This window comes from Chelon labrosus (assembly GCF_963514085.1).
Source record: "Chelon labrosus genome assembly, chromosome: 10".
Classification (NCBI taxonomy): Eukaryota; Metazoa; Chordata; class Actinopteri; order Mugiliformes; family Mugilidae; genus Chelon; species Chelon labrosus.
Window position 1 is genome coordinate 11169560 of NC_140360.1, and position 19335 is coordinate 11188894.

General features: G+C 42.5%; 2 protein-coding genes across 2 annotated transcripts; both read left to right on the forward strand.

The window, feature by feature from the left end:
- Positions 1-15196, forward strand: ahcyl1 (adenosylhomocysteinase-like 1). The gene is made up of 17 exons (XM_084553727.1): positions 1-440; positions 6470-6584; positions 6809-6952; positions 7697-7797; positions 7907-8009; positions 8281-8375; positions 8470-8576; positions 10165-10281; positions 10423-10486; positions 10588-10676; positions 10884-10954; positions 11223-11317; positions 12526-12624; positions 12803-12871; positions 12959-13037; positions 13497-13617; positions 13721-15196. Exons 1-17 carry the CDS (start codon positions 249-251, stop codon positions 13725-13727), a joined length of 1668 nt encoding a protein of 555 aa, XP_084409853.1. The 5' UTR covers positions 1-248; the 3' UTR covers positions 13728-15196.
- Positions 15197-15253: 57 nt separating this feature from the next.
- hspa1b (heat shock protein family A (Hsp70) member 1B) lies at positions 15254-17771 on the forward strand. Its single transcript, XM_084553726.1, has 2 exons — positions 15254-15390; positions 15795-17771. Exon 2 carries the CDS (start codon positions 15817-15819, stop codon positions 17734-17736), a length of 1920 nt encoding a protein of 639 aa, XP_084409852.1. The 5' UTR covers positions 15254-15390; positions 15795-15816; the 3' UTR covers positions 17737-17771.
- Positions 17772-19335: the final 1564 nt, after the last annotated feature.

The following is a 19335-nucleotide window of genomic DNA, read 5'->3' on the forward strand; positions in this document are numbered from 1 at the left end:
CAGACCCGCAGGATCGAAACTAACGCTTGTGCCGCTCTTTTAGAAACTAGAGAAGCTAGAAAGCGAGTTAATATCAGAGTAGACTTCCTATTGCTTCCTTCCCGTGTCTGCTTCTTCAGGGTCGACTCGGTCATTTTTTTTTAAGCCACGAAGCTTAGCGTAGAGAGCAAGAAGACGACGGTGAAAGCTATAGTCTGAACTCAATAACCGGCGTTTCTCTCCACAGTCGCAGGCGCCACTCGGATGCGATGACAGACTCGGTCGTGGACAGCAAAGCGGAGGTCAAACAAGCCACCAAATATGTCAAGGAGACTGAAAACGTGGCGGAGAAATACTCGGCGCTGACCGTGAGCAAGAACAGCAGCGACGTGAACATGAACGTCGGGGAGATGCCCTCCGCAGCGTTCACCGCAGTCCCCACACTGAAATCCGTCAAGAAGGTAAGAAAACGTGATGCTCGCCATCAGTCACTGCCATTGGCCAAAGACGCCGTGTGCACTGTAGGCAGGGGACATGTGAGCAGGATGCATTCACGTTGGTACGCACTGTACTGCAGTGAACTGTACCGCAGGACATGTACTGTGCAGATTTATTAACTATTTATAAGGCTTAAATATAATGTTCTGTCTGCAGAGAGCTTAATGGAGATTTTAATGCGTTGTTACATCTCTGCATCCCAAGCTGAGGTGCAAAGTGTTGTTTTTTTTCTCCACCATTTAAAATGCAATGAGTCTGAGAAGTCACTGTCTCCCATGTGGAATTTGTATAATCATAGCTTTTACCTTAATCATTACTGTGTGGTGACAACATGCAATTTTAAAGAGGAACTTTCACCAAGGCTGGATTATTGTTCTAATCTGCCTTCCTGTTTGTTTAAATCACACTGCATAAAACACATGCCAGCATCCTGTGGGCAGGAACCAACTAAAAGCCAAGTTGAGCCCTTAAACCTCCGATTCAAGGCCTGAGAAAAGTGAAGAAAGCTCAGGGAGAGGGTCTGCATACTAAGTATGAAGTCTTTAATCAGGCAAGGGGCTCCAATCCACCTTGAATCACAATCACACAAGCGTTGAATTATTTAAAGGTGTGCCGATGTGCAAGTCAAACCTGTAAATCTTAATGATGTCGATGTTTAGCGCACTGGGCTGTGCGTGTGTGTGGGCCTCATCGCTGTTAGTAACAGGAGCAGGATGATGATCGGTAGCACAATGTGCACCGTTGAGAAAAAAGGCCTTGGATTTCTTGGCAGTCATACAATGGCACAAAACCAGAAGAAGTGGTTGTTCATTTTATTACAGGTCCACCACTTTGTGTAACAGCTGGCAACGGGCGGTGGATAAACGTGATACAGACAGCACACTGAATCCTTCTTTTGTGTTTCTCGTAACATACCTGCTCAGGCGTTGGGAAATAAAACAATAAAAGTCTTTGTTGAACAAGTTTTTAGGTTCCTGGACCTACTATACTTACGGGGAGCACATGTAATTGGGAATGTGTCACAGGTGTGATGATAAAACCCCACCGGAAACTTTTTAGGCCATAGTATTAAGTTTTTCCTCTCTATCGTGAGGCAACTTTCTGTACCTCAGGTTGACCTTTGACTTGTGACACCCGTGCTTCCTCCTCATGCACTTTGTCTGTGTTTGACTCACATTGTCATGTTTTAAATATGATCCCTGGACACTTTGCTTTTTGATATGATCATGATTTGCAGCCTTTTCACGTGTTTTTATGTAAATTGACAGATTGCTGGCATCTTCGAACTTCTGGCTAGTGTTGCCTAAGAATCTCACTTCTGTGTGGCACACAATCAGCCAGTGACTTAAGTTTCCTTATTATCTGTAATAATAAATATATATGTATATAAAAATAAACTCAAAAAAAGCAGTGCATAGTTTTAGGATGTCTCAAGCAGAATAACTGCAGAAATCTAAACTGTGGGCTTTGGCAGAATTGTGAGCTTTACCAAACTGGTGAACCTGCTATTTCCTTGTTTGTATGGCCTCTTTTTGGTCATTTTTGGCTCTGACTCTCCCAAAGTAAGGGCATTTTTAACATAAATTTGTCCACAAGAGTTGGACATAATAATCTGAAAAAAAAACAAACAAACAGTTTTTCCCAGCAGCGGGGCTTATAGAGCTGAGAATATCTGCTCAGACCCCCTGTCTGACAAGGCAATAATGTGTGGACTGTGAGCCGCCTCGGGGTGCCCGATAGAAAACATATTGGATGGTAGGAATGCGCACTGCGCTTATGAAAACAAAGCAGTGTGTTATGAATAAATGTGAGAGCCTGGTGTCAAACTGAGCCGTCTGTTGGCATGGAAAAAAAAAAAAAGAGTAAAGCAACTACTGCAAAGTATTGAAACAACTAATCGAAAAATCCGAGAAAATGACACACAAGAAGAGTTGAGAGGATACTGCGCTGCTGCATGATCAACGGCAATGTTTAAACACAATCAGTGCTGCAAATTAAAAATGAGTGTGCGAGGGTGGATGAGTCAAAGCACATTACTACTGCCTCCCCTCTCTTTGAGTCCATCCAGCGGTTATATAATACGCCTCGTGGTAATGGGACTCACTCGCTGTGACTTCGTCCATGCATCATCATCTTTATCTGATCCCTCTGGGCTGTTTTACTTACAATCTGAAATGTGTTTTTACCTTATTTTCACTATCTGATCTTGTTTGTCTGCCAACATTAGGGCAGAGGTGCGCAAAGGTCAGCTGCAGTTTTTTTTTCACCCCCTGGCAAGTTTAAATTAAGTTTTGGTAACATACAGTACAGTATGTCTCAGCATTTTACAGTGTATGAGAGCAGGGATCATAAAGGTTTATCCAGTGAGATTCTGACTCTGAGGCATTGGACATTTCCTTTAAAGACATGAGAATAGTAGTTCCAATGCAATATTAAAGTGCATGACACATTTTTTTTTCTCTTAAAGTCCAACTAGCTTTATTTACAAACAACACGCTTTCTGTCTACCGTCTACTGACAGTCTGACATAGTCTACACAAAAAAGTCTCTTTCGTGTGTACTACAGTTATTAACACCGGGCGAAAAATCACCATAAGCTGAGAAATACAACACATCCACACTGACTAGTTTCTTCATTTTCCATCAGTGTCCTGGCATTCACATAGGATCCCTCCTAAAGGTGTGTGTTATCTGCATTCTTGATCTCTTAATGTTTCTGTCTCACAATTGTGGGAAAAGTATGATAATGTCAGGGAATAGTTGCTTGACATTCTTCTTCGTGTTTGTTTACGCAATACAGTTGTGCATTACCTTGGTGATGAGAGGAAGTTATAGGTTCTGCGAAAGGTCACGTGGCTCTGGAGGAAGGATTAGCATGGTGTATGTTTTTTTTCACAACACTGTGTAGTCGGTCATGCATGCCTCGATGTAAACAGATCAAAAGGAAATACAGTGATTTCAGTACAAGCCTGAACGTCACTCCTTTACACTTGCTTTGGCGTCTGTGCACAATTTGCATGTTTGTGTCTTTGACTTGTTGAATGCAGCCAGATCTGTGTTGATTTCAGGTGCTTTAATGGCGTGTAGCTAAGTCGTTAGCGTCGCCTTATGTCAGGCCTGCCTTGAGCCCTTACACCACTGACTGACAGTCACACACCGACAGCTTAAGTCTGTGACCTGGCTTTCTATCTAACGGAGAAGGGGTATTTTTAGCTGCAGGATGGGACTGGATGGGACGCTTATTGATGCAGCTGAAGGCTAATGGAAACAGGGTTTAATTCCTCCCGTCAATCCCCTTTATTTAGTCGTGCAAATCAGGAGCACAAGCTGAGAGTGTGTTTACGTGGGATTCTGACATATTTCTAGTTTATACGTGCATTTCAGTTGGTCTGTATTCGCAACATGTTCCTGCATTTGCTCTCTCGGCACTAAAAATCTCATAAAATGCGACCTACTGACTTTAGCAGCTGGTTGTCAAGGGCAGGACCAGAGAGAGAGAGAAGCTCAGTTGGAATCGACCTCCCCTTTCTGTCTAGGCCTCTCTCTCACTCTCTTTCTCCCCCTCCAGGTTGGCCATTAGAAATCATGATAATAGGTGGGAACCTCCCTCACCCCCCCCCCCCCCCCCCCCCCCCCCCGGCTCTGCCTGGGAGTGTTCTGGGATAATAGCATCAGGGACACCTAGTACCATCACACAGAGGACACACAGGCACAGGGAGGTAGGCCGGAAAGCTGGAGAGACCAGAGAGTGACTGGCAGCTATGGCACACAAACATGGGCACGGGAGAGAAAGGGTGAGTTCCGATTAATGCGTCACAGGGAACTTGTCGTGTGCTAGATATCCCACACACAGATGAGCCTGGGTTACGTTGGCAGGTCACGTGTTTCCTATCTCTTTTTTTTTTTTTGCAGTTAACTGAAATGTTTTTCATTGGAAGAAAATGAAATGGAAATGCAGTTAAACGCTCTTATCTCTCACCAAAAGGCCAAGATTAGTCACACAGCACACATTTAGGAGAGGTATCTCTTTAAGAGTAGCAGAAACACAATCCTTGAGTAACACTAAGTAATTCATCATTAATTAGATTAACCTCTTGTTTTCCGCAACGCTGTCACCACGAGAGAAAAATTCTCTAATTCTTATGTCTGCGAATTTGAGGAAGAACGATGCAGAAATTCAAGAGGCTGTGCAAAATGTCTGCCGAATCCTCAAGAGTCCAAAGTGATGCAGAGTAAACATCAAAGTCCTATTTTGCAAGCATGTGAGACAGGCCACACTCTCAGTTGTGAAAACAGAGACATGCGGAGATCTCCTCCGTTCGCCCTGTCTCACAAGCTTCTTGAATTTCTTCTTACTGACACACAGTAGGTTGTTGAAGCCCCAGGTGCTCCACGGAAAGAAAGGATTGTGAGATTAAAAACACAATATAGTGAATAAAGTTTGTACTGTTTCGGATATGTCTTTTAAATGAAGGCAGGTCACAGCGTTAATTATGATTATCATTGAGTAGGAGTATATGGTTTTGTTAAGGTGTACTCCCTCGTTATATTTGTGTGCAGATTACCAGGTAACTGAGCCATGGTTACCCATCACACCCAGTTGTGAGGTCACAAAGTATTCTCTCAGCATTTAGTTTGACTTAAAGGGGAATTTTCTTTAAAATGTTCTTTGCTCTTCAATGTAAGTCATGGCTGTAGGTCAGTGTATGTACAGCGCACATCAGATGTTACCTAACCCGCTGTTATTAGTCTGGCGTCTGCGTGTTCCTGGATTCATCACCTGTGTGTTGTGTCAACTCTGCCGGCCTCCTCGCTAGTTTGTAGTCCAAACACACGATTATGGACATTTAAAATAAGAGAACAAGGGAACTGACACGGCATTGTCACAATGTATGAAGACATTTGAAAGCATTTTTCACTCAGGCAAAGTGAACGCTTAGTGTAGAAAGCAGAGCCGTGTGAAGAGCCCTCCTCCCGCGACCATCAATGATTGATCATAACCCAGCATTATAGCACCATGAGCAAAATGATCCGGAAAAGTCGAAGCAACAAAGAGGTTTTCGAATGAGTGCTGTGATCTATGAACATGTTGATAGAATGACAACACAGGAAAATGTCATCCAGTAAAAAGCTGCCAGCCTTCAATGACAAACGTGTGTATGACAATATGCAGTGCTATTTTATGACATTATACGGTGCACATAAAGGCAAACAACAACGTCAATGTGTGATCAAAAAGTTTGCCACAGTAAGAATTCTTGGAAAGGCAGACAGAGAGCACATAGCATTGGTTTTAGCATTTGTTTTGCTACTTCACCGTCTTCCTTCGCCCACAATTAGAAGTAGAAGATCTGGTTTCATCATCAGCCACAATCTAATCTTACAGATCAGTCAAATTTACGCATGATATGCACCTGCAAAGCTTCCTGTTTTCTGTGACTTCCTGTGTGTCCTGAACCTTTATTTATAGAGCCATGTACTCTATATGAGTTTGTAAAATGAAGATCGTGGTTTTGTATAGTAACCCCAAAGACTTTTATTAAATGTTCGAGCAGCCAAGCTCGCTGTTTGCTGATCCAGTTTATGTTTCCACGTCTTTGATCTTGGGTCCTTTGAAGGTTTGGGTTGACACAGTGAATCACAACCAGCAACACTAACACCTGCCTAATTTGAACAAAGCAGAAATCACAGGGCAGGAGGGAGAATCTAAAAATAGAGGGGCTGCAGCTCCCTTCGTCCTGATCCACCTTTGATTTACTGTTACAAGCTGATTTCTCTTTTAAAAGGACGGTTTTAGAGGCTGACACAGCATAAGGCGACCACACATAAACCAACATAGTGAACACGCTGTGTAAAGCACATAACAGACTGTTGTCACGTTTCATTTGTGATGATGGTGCTACTTTTTGTTCCTCCTCTCCCGCACAGTTTTTTTGGAATGTTTTAGCTTTTATGTTTATGTCGTGTGCCGTCTTGTCTCGTTTCCCTTCAGATCCAATTTGCGAATACAGAGGACAAACAGGAATTCAGTAAATACCCAACCAAGGCCGGCCGCCGCTCCCTCTCCCGGTCCATCTCGCAGTCCTCCACAGACAGCTACAGCTCAGGTACTGCATATGTGAAAGGTGTAATTCCACGAGATGCTATAACTAAATCACATATGCAGCACATAAATACACACAACTACATGCATGTACGTGCACATGGGCAGGAGATACACACAGAGACTCCAACTTTCACATAATAGATGTGAAGTATATATTTCATTATTGACTCTTTTGTACCCTTTAGCACAAAAGTGACCTTTTGTTTTCTCTTCTCCATTTCCCAGCTGCATCCTACACCGACAGCTCCGATGATGAAACCTCCCCCCGGGACAAAGCCCAGGTCAACACCCACGGCAGCAGCGACTTCTGCGTGAAGAACATCAAACAGGCCGAGTTTGGCCGCAGAGAAATTGAAATTGCAGAGCAAGGTACACCGAGTCTCACTGACACGCTGTGGGCATTTCAAAGACCACTGATTTGGTTTCATCGGTTAGTAGTGTAAAGAGTAATAATAGATTTATAAGTAAGGAAAATTAATAGATTTTGATAAAGCAGTCTCTGAATTTTGCTTAGAGTGTTTAGAAGTCTGTAGTGTTTCCAATAGAATATTTTTTTTTTGCACAGGGAGGCACTCAAGAAGCTGCTGTATGAATATTAAAAGTTGGTTTCACAGTTTATTTCTCACACAGCCAGATACACTGAGAGAACCTTGTTGTTCTCAGTTATGTAGCATCTGTTTGTACACAATTTGATTAAGATCCTCTCCTCCTGGTTTCAGTGACCCAAGGTTGGGACAGTGTCAGCGTTGGAAACATGATCAGATTTCTTTCCCTCTGAACTATTCATTGTTTGCTATATATGTTCTTTTCTTCTCATCACAAGCATGTGTGTTTTTTGTGGACTCTCTCTCCGGCTGTTGACATTGCCCATGTGAGCGATAAGTATGCGTGAGTGCTCGACAAGTGTTCTTAAAGCCTGGGTGGCAACAGCTGTTGCTGACATTGTTATTCGGTCATTTTTTCCATTTTACGGCCATTTACTGCGCATCCACCTCGTATAAAGCATAAAGGGTATGTTTTTGTGTTCAGAATGGGTCGCCATTCTTCTCTATCCCAAAAACAAAATGTCCTTTCACTTCCCTTATTAACTGGCCGCGATCTGTTCCTCCCCAGACATGTCTGCCCTGATCTCCTTGAGGAAGAGAGCCCAAGGAGAGAAGCCACTGGCTGGGGCGAAGATAGTGGGCTGTACCCATATCACTGCTCAGACAGCAGTAAGTCCTTCACACCTTGTTCACTGCAGGTTCATTTCAATGTTACTTTTCTCTGTTCTATTCCCTTCTACCCTCTCATGCATCTGCATGTTCCATTGTTCCCTTTTAGGTCCTGATTGAAACCTTGGTAGCTCTGGGTGCTCAGTGTCGTTGGACTGCTTGTAACATTTACTCTACTCAGAATGAGGTGGCTGCTGCTCTTGCTGAGACAGGTAATAGACAGGTTTTATACTTATACCATGTGTCTAACACACAGCTATGACGTTTTATCAAGAATTATGGTTTGTGGGTTAACATTGAAAATATAAAACATATGTTAAAGTTACATGCATACCAAGACACCTTAAAACTCAACATCAACCAGTTTTTACTTATGCTTTCACTAATTCACAACAATGGACCTGTTGCTCATGCTGCTGGTCAGCCCTCCTCTCATCCGTTGCCTGTCTCTGCCCTTAAGAGAGTGTGTTTTGTTTCCTGCAGGGGTACCCGTGTTTGCATGGAAGGGTGAATCAGAGGACGACTTCTGGTGGTGCATCGATCACTGTGTCAACACTGAGGGCTGGCAGGCCAATATGGTATGACTATAAGAGTTCCATCATAGATTTAACACCCGCCTAAGTCTGTTCTTATTTGACAGGTTGTCTTTCAAACTTTTTTTTTTTTGTTCAGATCCTGGATGACGGTGGAGACTTAACCCACTGGGTGTACAAGAAGTATCCCAGCGTCTTCAAAAAAGTCAGAGGCATTGTAGAGGAGAGTGTGACTGGGGTTCACAGGTGAGATGGAGCACACATCTGATGAGAGTTTTAACTTAAGAGGGAATCAAAGAAGCAATGTGTCTGTGAGTGTATTAGGAGCAGCCACAAAAAATTAAAATACACACACCTGTGCCACAGTTCATGGCACCCCATAGGTTATCAAAAATAATTAAGACTGGCAATACTATTTGTTTTGTAAGTACTCAAAAAACCTGGATACTAAATTTCTGCTACTGGCCAACAGTTCCTTTAATTCTGAGACAAAACTAGAAGCCAAAACAAACAAGGTTTAAGAATGAGAAGGTAAAATTTGGCATTTGAACAAAAGTTGAGTTAGATTCTCCGAAGAGGTCAAATCATCTATGCCCAAATTTAAAAGCTCTGTCAAATTATTGTAATGAACTGGTTAGTTTTAATTTATATGACTGGTTGAAAACATTTAAATAGCACAGAGACATATGGTAAACACAAATGCAACAGCAAGGTCAAGTTACTAGACTGTAATACTATAGAGCAGAGGTCTTCAACAGGGGGTCCGCGACCCCTAGGCGGTCCGCGGAGGTACTGCAGGGGGGTCGCTAAAGTTTTGGTTGATTAGACCCCCCCCCCCCTCGCAGTTTTTACCATGAATTTAAATGTCTTTAAATACACATATACATAAGTAGGGGGGTCCCCGCTCCATCTCTCCATCAGTTTGGGGGTCCTTGGCCTGGAAAACGTTGAAGACCCCTGCTATAGAGTATGTAGCAGTTGACCAATAATGCTAAATGGTAATTTAACGCTGTTGTCGCTCTACTGACAATGCAGTTAATCTCAATTTGACGTAAATTTTGATGATTTAAATTCCACTGGTCATCCAAAATACTTCAGCATTTTTTTGATTGATGCCCTTTGGGAACTAATTATTTGAACCCTCAGGTTCTGTCATTTTGGAGTTGATAAATTAAGAAACTAAACCCAGGAAAGCCCACTGCTGTACCAGTTTTTAACTGGGATTAAGATGCTTTTAAATCCATGAGGTGTTCACATCATTGTGTCCTCTACATAGAGTTCAGCTACAGGTGAACACAGAAGTTTACACCATATAAATTTAAAGTACACAATTCCTGACATTTAATACTGGTAATAAATTCCAATGTGAAATGTCAGAGTTTTAGATTTAGCTTTTATTTCTTTTGTCACATTACCAGTGGGTCAGAAATGTACATATACAATATTTTATTAACATGAAATTTGTTTGTGGTTAAAAAGTTCAACTGTAGAAGCTCCTAATGGAAGCAATTCCTAATGAATCACACACTGTATACAGTGTGTGCAGACAAAGTCTCACAGGCAGTTACATAAGTCACATTAGTATTAATACACACTGACACTGTATGTTTAAAAGGTCACTGGCCTGATTTGACTGGAGCCTGTTTGAGAAACATGACACAGCTCGACTGCTGGTCACAGCAGCTCCACGTGTACATGCCTCAGTGGAATCAATTAATCAGACGCTCCAGAAAGTGGAAGGTCACACAGAACTGCGTCCCCGATTGTGTGACTGTGTGGATGTGTGATGTGTGTGCATGTCTGCCTGGTCATGTTTCCCCATGTGTCCTTTCAGGTTGTATCAGTTGTCCAAGGCTGGTAAGCTGTGCGTCCCTGCGATGAACGTGAACGACTCAGTCACCAAGCAGAAATTCGATAACCTTTACTGCTGCCGTGAATCTATCCTGGATGGGTGAGGAGAATGAATCCTTTAGATAGATAAGATAATGTTTGCAATCACCCTGCTGCTGCTCTTTATCATTATAACTTTGAGGAAACTAACCGTATTAAGTCCAAGATGATCACGATCTGTGATTTTGCTTTTCTTTGCCAGCTTGAAGAGGACCACAGATATAATGTTTGGAGGCAAACAAGTTGTTGTGTGTGGATATGGAGAGGTAATTTATTCTTTGATGAAAAAAACCCTCTTGTAGATTGAATCACCGGATTTTTTCCTGGTGCTGCAGACCTTTTTATTGCACTGCCTTGTGGTCCGTAGGTGGGAAAAGGCTGCTGCACCGCTCTGAAAGCCCTTGGAGCTATTGTGTGCATCACAGAGATTGACCCCATCTGTGCCCTGCAGGCATGGTGAGTCACTAACCATTCATCACCACACCAACCAGCAGTAAATGTGCTCCCCTAGCTTCAGTCTCTGTGTTGTGCATTGAATCAGGTATTCTGCATTGAATCAGGTATTCTGCCATATTAACAAAACACCATTGTAATTTGTTTTAAGCGGGTTTCTCTTTATCTGACTCAAACTAATAAAACATGTGTGCATATTTAACCACACAGCATGGATGGCTTCCGAGTGGTCAAGCTGAGCGAGGTCATTCGGCAGATGGACGTGGTGATAACGTGCACTGGTACGGCGCCACATACTGTGACATCCATTACTTCTGCTTCCATGATCATTAAATATTCCACTTGAGGCTTGTGGGTGAAAAACCAGACTTTTCATCAAAACAATATTTTTGGGTGTTATATGACAGAAATCTCAGTAACAATTTAGAAGTAAATCATTTGTTAGAAGAAAAACAGATTTGTTTTTTAATTAAATTCACACCATGCAGTCGTGGCCCGCTCCCACTTCAGTGGCTGTTTACGACACATCACTGCTCTCTTCCATTATAGGCAACAAGAATGTGGTCACCAGAGAACAGCTCGACCGAATGAAGAATGGCTGCATCGTCTGCAACATGGGACATTCCAATACTGAGATTGATGTGGTAATTTGACTGTGTGTTTGTGTGTGTGTGAGATTATTTCATAAACATCTCTGCCTGGGAATCTCTTTTCAAATTCTTAGCTTTGAGAACCCACAAAGTACAACAGCAGATTTAAAAGGCCTTTAACTAGAAATATGTGTACAAATATTGCTAAATGGCATGTAAAATGCACATGGGTCCACACAAAGTCATGTTACTTCTGCTTTGACAGCACTTTAGTCAACATTCATTGTGCTTTATAGATACATTGACATTGACATATCACATATAATCCAGTAAACTCTACAAAAACAACTTCATGTTTCACTCCTCATTTAACCTTTTCTGGCTTTAAGTTCTTCCTCTTAAAGGACCCGTGTGTAGGATTTAGTGCCATCTAGCAGTGAGGTTGTAGATTACAACCAACTAAAGACTCGTCTTTTTGAAGGCAGGTGGCCACCACAAGTAAAAACCTTCTCTCAAGTTATTATTTGATTTGAGACTGTAGAAACATGGTGAGCTCGGTGAATGTGAAGGGTTTATTGTAAAAAAAAAAAAAAGTGCAGTAGTTTGTAGTTCCAGATGATTTTAAACTAATACATATATTATATTCTGTTAAGTCCTTTAAGTTGAGTCTTCTCTAAGCTACCTGTCTCTCTAACAAACTACTCAGTTCTAACGCATGTAGGGCAAAAGACCGGGTGACAGGCCCTTTATTTAGCTCAACTACTAAATATAACAGGGGTTTAACTGAAGCAGGCTTGTATTAGAGGCAGGCCTTTATTTCTTTATGTATTGTTTTGATCCTGTCCATTTGTCTCATTAAAGTTAACATGCCAAAGTGTTAATACAAACTTCTAACTTACCGCGACAGTTTCAAATTAAAGCCCATCAGCCTTTCAATTGACTGGAACCCAGTAATTCTTTTAACAGTGCTTTTATTGCAGGCACACCAGATGCCACAACAGTTCAGTGGTGTTAAAAGATGCCAAAGAACACTTACATACACTGTGACAAATATATGAAATAGCTTGTTTGTATTGTTTAACTTATTAAATTAAAGCAGTGGAAATGTAGATTATGTTGGGTTTTTTTAACACTTGAAGTGAATATGTCCACGTCAAATATCCTCCTGGACAGGTTGACACATATGTGACACCCTTGTTCTTGTGTGAAATTACTTTTCTCACATTTAATCTTTTACCCGTGCTAACCTCTTATGTCCGCAGGCGAGTCTGCGCAGCCCTGAGCTGACCTGGGAGAGGGTTCGCTCTCAGGTTGACCACATCATCTGGCCTGACGGAAAGAGGGTCGTCCTCCTGGCAGAGGTATTGTCCCTTTATAATCCCATATCCCCACAAAGCCTTATAATCTTATAAGTAGTTTGGATTACATTTAAACCAACATGCCAGTTATGTTTTGTCAGACAACATCTTGCCTTTATAAAATTTCCGTGTCGAATTAACACCCCTCTTCATACTGTTTATGTGTTGTGTTATTTCTCAGGGCCGCCTCTTAAATCTGAGCTGCTCCACCGTGCCTACGTTTGTGTTGTCTATCACTGCTACGACTCAGGTTAGTAGCTCTGCTCTGCAGGAGCATGTTGTTTCCTGGCACAGCCTGTGAGTCCTGTAACCATTGTGTGGTCTGTGTCGTCCGTAGGCCCTGGCCCTGATTGAGCTGTTCAACGCTCCAGAAGGACGTTACAAACAGGATGTGTATCTCCTGCCCAAGAAAATGGGTGAGAGTGTTTAAACAGAAACTAACCTTCTTCAATTCAGCATTTAAATGATAATACGTATAACTGTGAAGTTTGTTTTTACGTCACTTAAATGTTGCTCATCGTTGCCACCTTATGACGTTACTTAAAAATTACATCGTTCAGTAAATCAACGATACTGCAGACTTTATCCAGACCAGGGGTGTCAAACTGATCCGTGAAAGGGCCGCTGTGGCTGCAGGTTTTCATTCCAACCATGCAGCAGCACACCTGACTTGGCTTAATCAATCAACTGAACTGCCTTCACACAGTCATTTCAGGTGTCCTCTTGCTTGATTGGAACAAAAACTTGCCAGCCACACCCACTGCATGGGTGCTGCATGGTTGGAATGAAAACCTGCAGCCACATGGCCCTTTCACGGATCAGTTTGACAGCCCTGATCCAGACACTGTGGATTAAAATCAGTCTCATTCCTCCAGACGAGTATGTGGCCAGTCTGCACCTACCAAACTTTGATGCCCACCTGACGGAGCTGTCCGATGAGCAGGCCAAGTACATGGGCCTCAACAAGAATGGCCCGTTCAAACCCAATTACTACAGGTGGGTATCACACTGGTGTATATATTTTATTACCTACCAGTCCTCATATTTTCACCATTGTAAGCTACTACATGTGTCTAATAACACTGCCTTGTGTTCACAGGTATTAATGAGAACGCCTCAACACACAGCCGACCTGGGATAAACAGAGATATCTATTTTATTTTCTAAATTGCTACAAAAAGGAGGAATTATTTTACTTATGCTGAATGTAACTTATTAATAGCACTTCAGAACTAGTGTTAAACATGAAACTTAAGACTAAGAGAACATATAATGTGTAACCAACTAACATTTTACATGTCTCGTCATGTGTTTAAAGCCTACTTGCATGCTTTGATGCGTATGTACGTGTATTTAGTTGCTGCCGATTATGTTACTAGATCATAGAGTTGTTGATTTGTTTGTTTACCCTATTTACGCACAGTGCCAAAATGATGGCCCATAAGAATGAAGAAGAAGATACCATTTATGTTTTATCTGTCAAGTGAAGATTTTATGATTACATTCCTCGAGCCAGAGTTTAGGCAGAGCCACAACAAACTCTGTGTTACAGTGTACATTATTCTAGCTTGTTTTATAAGCGTTAAATAATCTCTTTGAATGGTATCTGCATACATGCCCTAAAAGGTAACATCCAGTCGTCCTTTTTACTCGCAGCAAAGTGCAGTAATGAAATATAGCACTTGTTATGACAACAGCGTGGCCGAGTGTTATTTATTTTCAGAATTCATAATGGCCTGTAAATGTCTGATGACATTTTATATTCCTGACTCGTGGAGCTGGCAGTCAACACTCACCCTAAAATGACCGTAAAACACTCTTCCTGAACGAGTGCAAAGCGGAGTAATGTCATCGTACTTGCCGGACTTCATTTACTACCAAGTTTCCATTTGCTCACTCAAATTCCAACTGACATCTCTTTGACTTATTTTTGACTGGATAATGCCTTTAAGGCCATGATATGAATGTGCCTTTTAAATAATTTGCATTGAGTAAATATCAGCACTGACCTTAATTAAATGATTAATTCCTTTTTTTTTTTTGTTCTTTTTTTCCAAAACCACATTTATTAGTGGTTCATTAGATGTCTTCCTTCCACTGCTTCTGGTAATTACTCTAACGTATGAGCTGTATGTTGAGAAAATATATTAGACTTTATGTCTGGCATATGATTGTCGCTGTCTTAATTTGATCCAACCGGGTCACCTAAAGTAATGTGATCAACAAGTGTATACCATGTATGTAAATGAATGCATTAAATCAGCAATAAAGCACCTCTTTTTAACGGAGAAAACTAAAGAAGTCAATGTGTGTTCATGCCAAGAAAAATCAAGCCTGTGGATTAAAGAGAGAGGTCAGTGGTTTAGCGGTTATTCTGTGTGTGTGTTACTTTGGGGATAAAGCTGACATTCATGGCTGCTTACACACATACCCCCCTCCTCAATGTGCTTTAGCGCCACATTCTCCACATTGTTATTTCCTCACGGTCAGCCCCGCTGGCCGAGCGTCAAACTCCTGTCCCCCTCTGGAATATTCACCAGCTCTCGCGCACCAGGCCAGCTGCATTAGTTTCTAATATTAACAGTTCAGTCACTGAGCCGTTGGGAGGAGGGCCTTGGAGCGTTCTGGAAATCCTGCTTGTAACTATATAAGCGATGGGCTTGAGTCTGTCCAGGCATGAGTTTCAGAAGAAACAACGGCAGAAAGCTGACGCGAAAGAGACCGCTCTTGGAAATACTTCTTCACTTTTGAAGGAGCTTATCACTGAAAGTGAGTAGCAATGATTTATTAACACATTTTAGATATGCACGGTTATGGTGCAGACTTCTTAATGTTATTATGATGAAGGATTCAGACTTTATTTTGATCCACATGAAAGACTACATTAAAACTTAACATTACTGATGCATTTATTCTGCTTTTTAATATCTTTATTAATGATGGATAGTAGGAAACGTGATAAAATTACTAGTTTGAGAAAAAAAATCTTAATATTTAAGTTTTAAAACTAATTACACGCTCGGGACTTTAAGTGAAACATTGTCTTCACTCAGCTTTACCATTCAGCCAGAGTCTCTTTAATTCCAGGAGCAGCTGTAACATATGACTGTTACTTGGATGAGGGATACAAACAGCAATCTATTAATGTTAACTGATCTTCTGAATCTCTCTAGGGACTTAAAAAAAACAAGCAAGATGTCTTCAGCTAAGGGAATCTCCATTGGCATTGATCTGGGCACCACCTATTCTTGTGTCGGGGTTTTCCAACACGGCAAAGTGGAGATCATCGCCAACGATCAGGGCAACAGGACCACTCCCAGCTATGTGGCCTTTACCGACACGGAGAGGCTCATCGGAGATGCTGCCAAGAACCAAGTTGCCATGAACCCCACAAACACAATCTTCGATGCCAAACGGCTCATTGGAAGAAAGTTTAATGAGTCGGTTGTCCAGTCCGACATGAAACTCTGGCCTTTTAAGGTGATCAACGATAATGGAAAGCCCAAAGTTCAGGTGGAATACAAAGGGGAGACCAAGTCGTTCTATCCTGAGGAAATTTCCTCCATGGTGCTGGTTAAAATGAAGGAGATAGCTGAGGCCTACCTGGGACAGAGGGTGTCAAACGCAGTCATCACAGTGCCAGCTTATTTCAATGACTCCCAGAGGCAGGCCACCAAGGACGCAGGGGTGATCTCTGGACTGAATGTTCTTAGGATCATCAACGAGCCCACAGCAGCAGCCATTGCCTACGGCCTGGATAAAGGTAAAAGAGGAGAGCGCAACGTGCTGATCTTTGACCTCGGCGGAGGCACCTTCGACGTATCCATCCTGACCATTGAGGACGGCATCTTTGAGGTGAAAGCCACTGCGGGGGACACACACCTTGGTGGGGAGGACTTTGACAACAGAATGGTCAGCCACTTTGTAGAGGAATTTAAAAGAAAGCACAAGAAGGACATCAGCCAGAACAAGAGAGCAGTGAGGAGACTGCGCACAGCTTGTGAGAGAGCGAAGAGAACCTTGTCCTCCAGCACCCAGGCTAGCATCGAGATCGACTCTCTGTTTGAGGGAATAGACTTTTACACCTCCATCACAAGGGCGCGCTTTGAGGAGCTCAACTCAGAGCTCTTCAGGGGAACACTGGAGCCTGTTGAGAAAGCCCTGCAAGATGCCAAGCTGGACAAATCCAAGATTAATGAAATTGTCCTGGTTGGTGGCTCCACAAGAATCCCAAAAATCCAGAAGCTCTTACAGGACTTTTTTAACGGCAGAGACCTCAACAAGAGCATCAACCCAGATGAAGCCGTGGCTTACGGTGCAGCTGTCCAGGCTGCTATCCTCATGGGCGACACATCAGAGAACGTCCAAGATCTGCTCCTGCTGGACGTCGCTCCCCTGTCTCTGGGCATTGAGACTGCAGGTGGCGTGATGACGCCTCTGATCAAACGAAACACCACGATCCCCACCAAGCAGACCCAGGTCTTCTCAACGTACTCAGATAACCAGCCCGGTGTGCTAATCCAGGTGTATGAAGGTGAGCGAGCCATGACCAAAGACAACAACCTCCTGGGCAAGTTCGAGCTGACAGGTATCCCTCCTGCTCCTCGAGGCGTACCACAGGTGGAGGTAACTTTCGACATCGATGCCAACGGAATTCTGAATGTGTCTGCCGTCGACAAAAGCACCGGCAAAGAAAACAAAATCACCATCACCAATGACAAGGGCCGCCTCAGCAAGGAGGAGATCGAAAGGATGGTGCAGGAGGCCGACAGGTACAAGGCTGACGACGACATGCAGAGAGAGAAGATCGCCGCGAAGAACTCCCTGGAGTCCTACGCCTACCAGATGAAGAGCAGTGTCGAGGACGAGAACATGAAAGGAAAGATTAGCGAGGAGGACAAGAAGACGGTCGTCGACAAGTGCAACCAGACAATTTCCTGGCTGGAGAACAACCAGCTGGCAGAGAAGGACGAGTACGAGCATCAGCAGAAGGAGCTGGAGAAGGTGTGCAGGCCGATCGTGACAAAGCTGTACCAGGGAGCGGCGCCATCAGGAAGCTGCGGCAACCAGGCGGGAGGCAGCTCTCAGGGCCCCACTATCGAGGAAGTGGACTAAAGCCATGGATTCAATGTTCTCACTGTTGTTTAGTACGAAAGAATATCATGTTTTCTGACTTTGTAATAAATACACAAGAAAAACACAACCGTCTTCCATTTGTTTTTCACAAATGCACAATTTACTGCCTATTTTAATGATAACTCACTTTTTTTGACAGAAGAGACCGTACTTAACAGTTTTTGTGATTGTACCTGCTGGCCTTCTTGCTGTTTCAAAAGAGAGCATCAATGCATGCTAAGTTTTGACACTCTACTAATTAGACACAAGTACAAATGCGGACTGTTTCAGCTACAGTTCAATAGTAACACATAGCGAAAAGTTGTGGTGATAAATAACAGTGGTGCAATGCAGCTACCACTAAATACATTTACTCAAGTTGAGTTGGAGGCTGTTAATGAGGCCTGTGTGTTTGGCCACAGGCCACTTGGGATCATATCAGATTTCAGACTCATTTAAAACTCATTAGCATTTGTGGTAAGTAACTTTATGTACTAAAAACCTGTACATACAATATTCTGGCTCCAATTTGCCATAACTGTACATTTCCAAGTACTTCACCACAATCCAGAGGGGAAAAAGAAAATTACTTGGCACACAGATGTTTTCATGTTATAGTTCCTGTCATCTCTAATCATGTGTTCGTGTTAGCTGCAGCTATACTGCAATATGAAGGATATCAGTGTAATTTCATATAAGTGTCATAGTGTACCATTCCTAAGGGTAAAGCCCTCGTTTTCAGCTTTCATTTCAGGTGTTGGTAGCACCTAATGTAGCCGATGAGACGGCAAGCAACAGAAGTCTGGTAACCTCATTTCTTCTAACCCCACACCCGGTCCTCTTGACATCTATCATACTTCATGCAGCTCCCTCTGCAGCTATAAAAAGCTTTATACCTGTTTTTCTTTTTTGTCTTCTCATGACCAGATGTAGGCCTACTCCTCAAACTAATTCTCTGACTAATATTCTGAATTTGATAGGCTATAATTGCTGTTAACAAATGATTTTCGTTTCAATTAAAAGGTCTTGGATTGGGCTGTTGTTAAATACTCATCAAATCCTTTATCACTAAGAAGCTCATTCATTTCTTCTAACGTGTTGTTCACTCATGAATCCACTAGGTGGCAGCATCAGGATGTCAGTTCCCTAAAACACACACGAGGCCCAACAGCTACCTGTTGGACCACACTGTGGAGACTCTTAACAGCAATAATAGTAACAAAAATATGAAAGATATTGATAATACTAATATAAAAAAGTAATTTAATGTAAGTCTTAATTGTTTCTGTGCAGGGGTGGGCATGTTGTAAACGCTTACTAAACCTAAAGGAGCCATATGTATATGCATATCAGTGGCAAAAGTGCACTTCACATACATGATGTCCCAGATTTGAAGCCAAATGTGGATAAATGGTGGCAGCATAGTGTGTGTCATCATAATGACTCACACCTGAATATCTGCAATCTAGGCGAGAGAAAAGTCAACAGGATTAATTAAAAGAGTTTATTGCCCTATTGCTCTCTCTCTCTCTCTCCCTCTCTCCCTCTCTCTCTCTCTCTCTCTCTCTTCATCAGCCCTTCCTCACGGTCTAATTAGAG

Coding starts and splice junctions, on each gene's coding strand:
- ahcyl1 (XM_084553727.1), top strand. CDS start 249: ATGACAGACTCGGTCGTGGACAGCAAAGCGGAGGTCAAACAAGCCACC. Junction 10,487..10,587: donor TTGTGTGTGGATATGGAGAG/GTAATTTATTCT, acceptor TGTGGTCCGTAG/GTGGGAAAAGGCTGCTGCAC. Junction 12,872..12,958: donor CTATCACTGCTACGACTCAG/GTTAGTAGCTCT, acceptor TGTCGTCCGTAG/GCCCTGGCCCTGATTGAGCT.
- hspa1b (XM_084553726.1), top strand. CDS start 15,817: ATGTCTTCAGCTAAGGGAATCTCCATTGGCATTGATCTGGGCACCACC.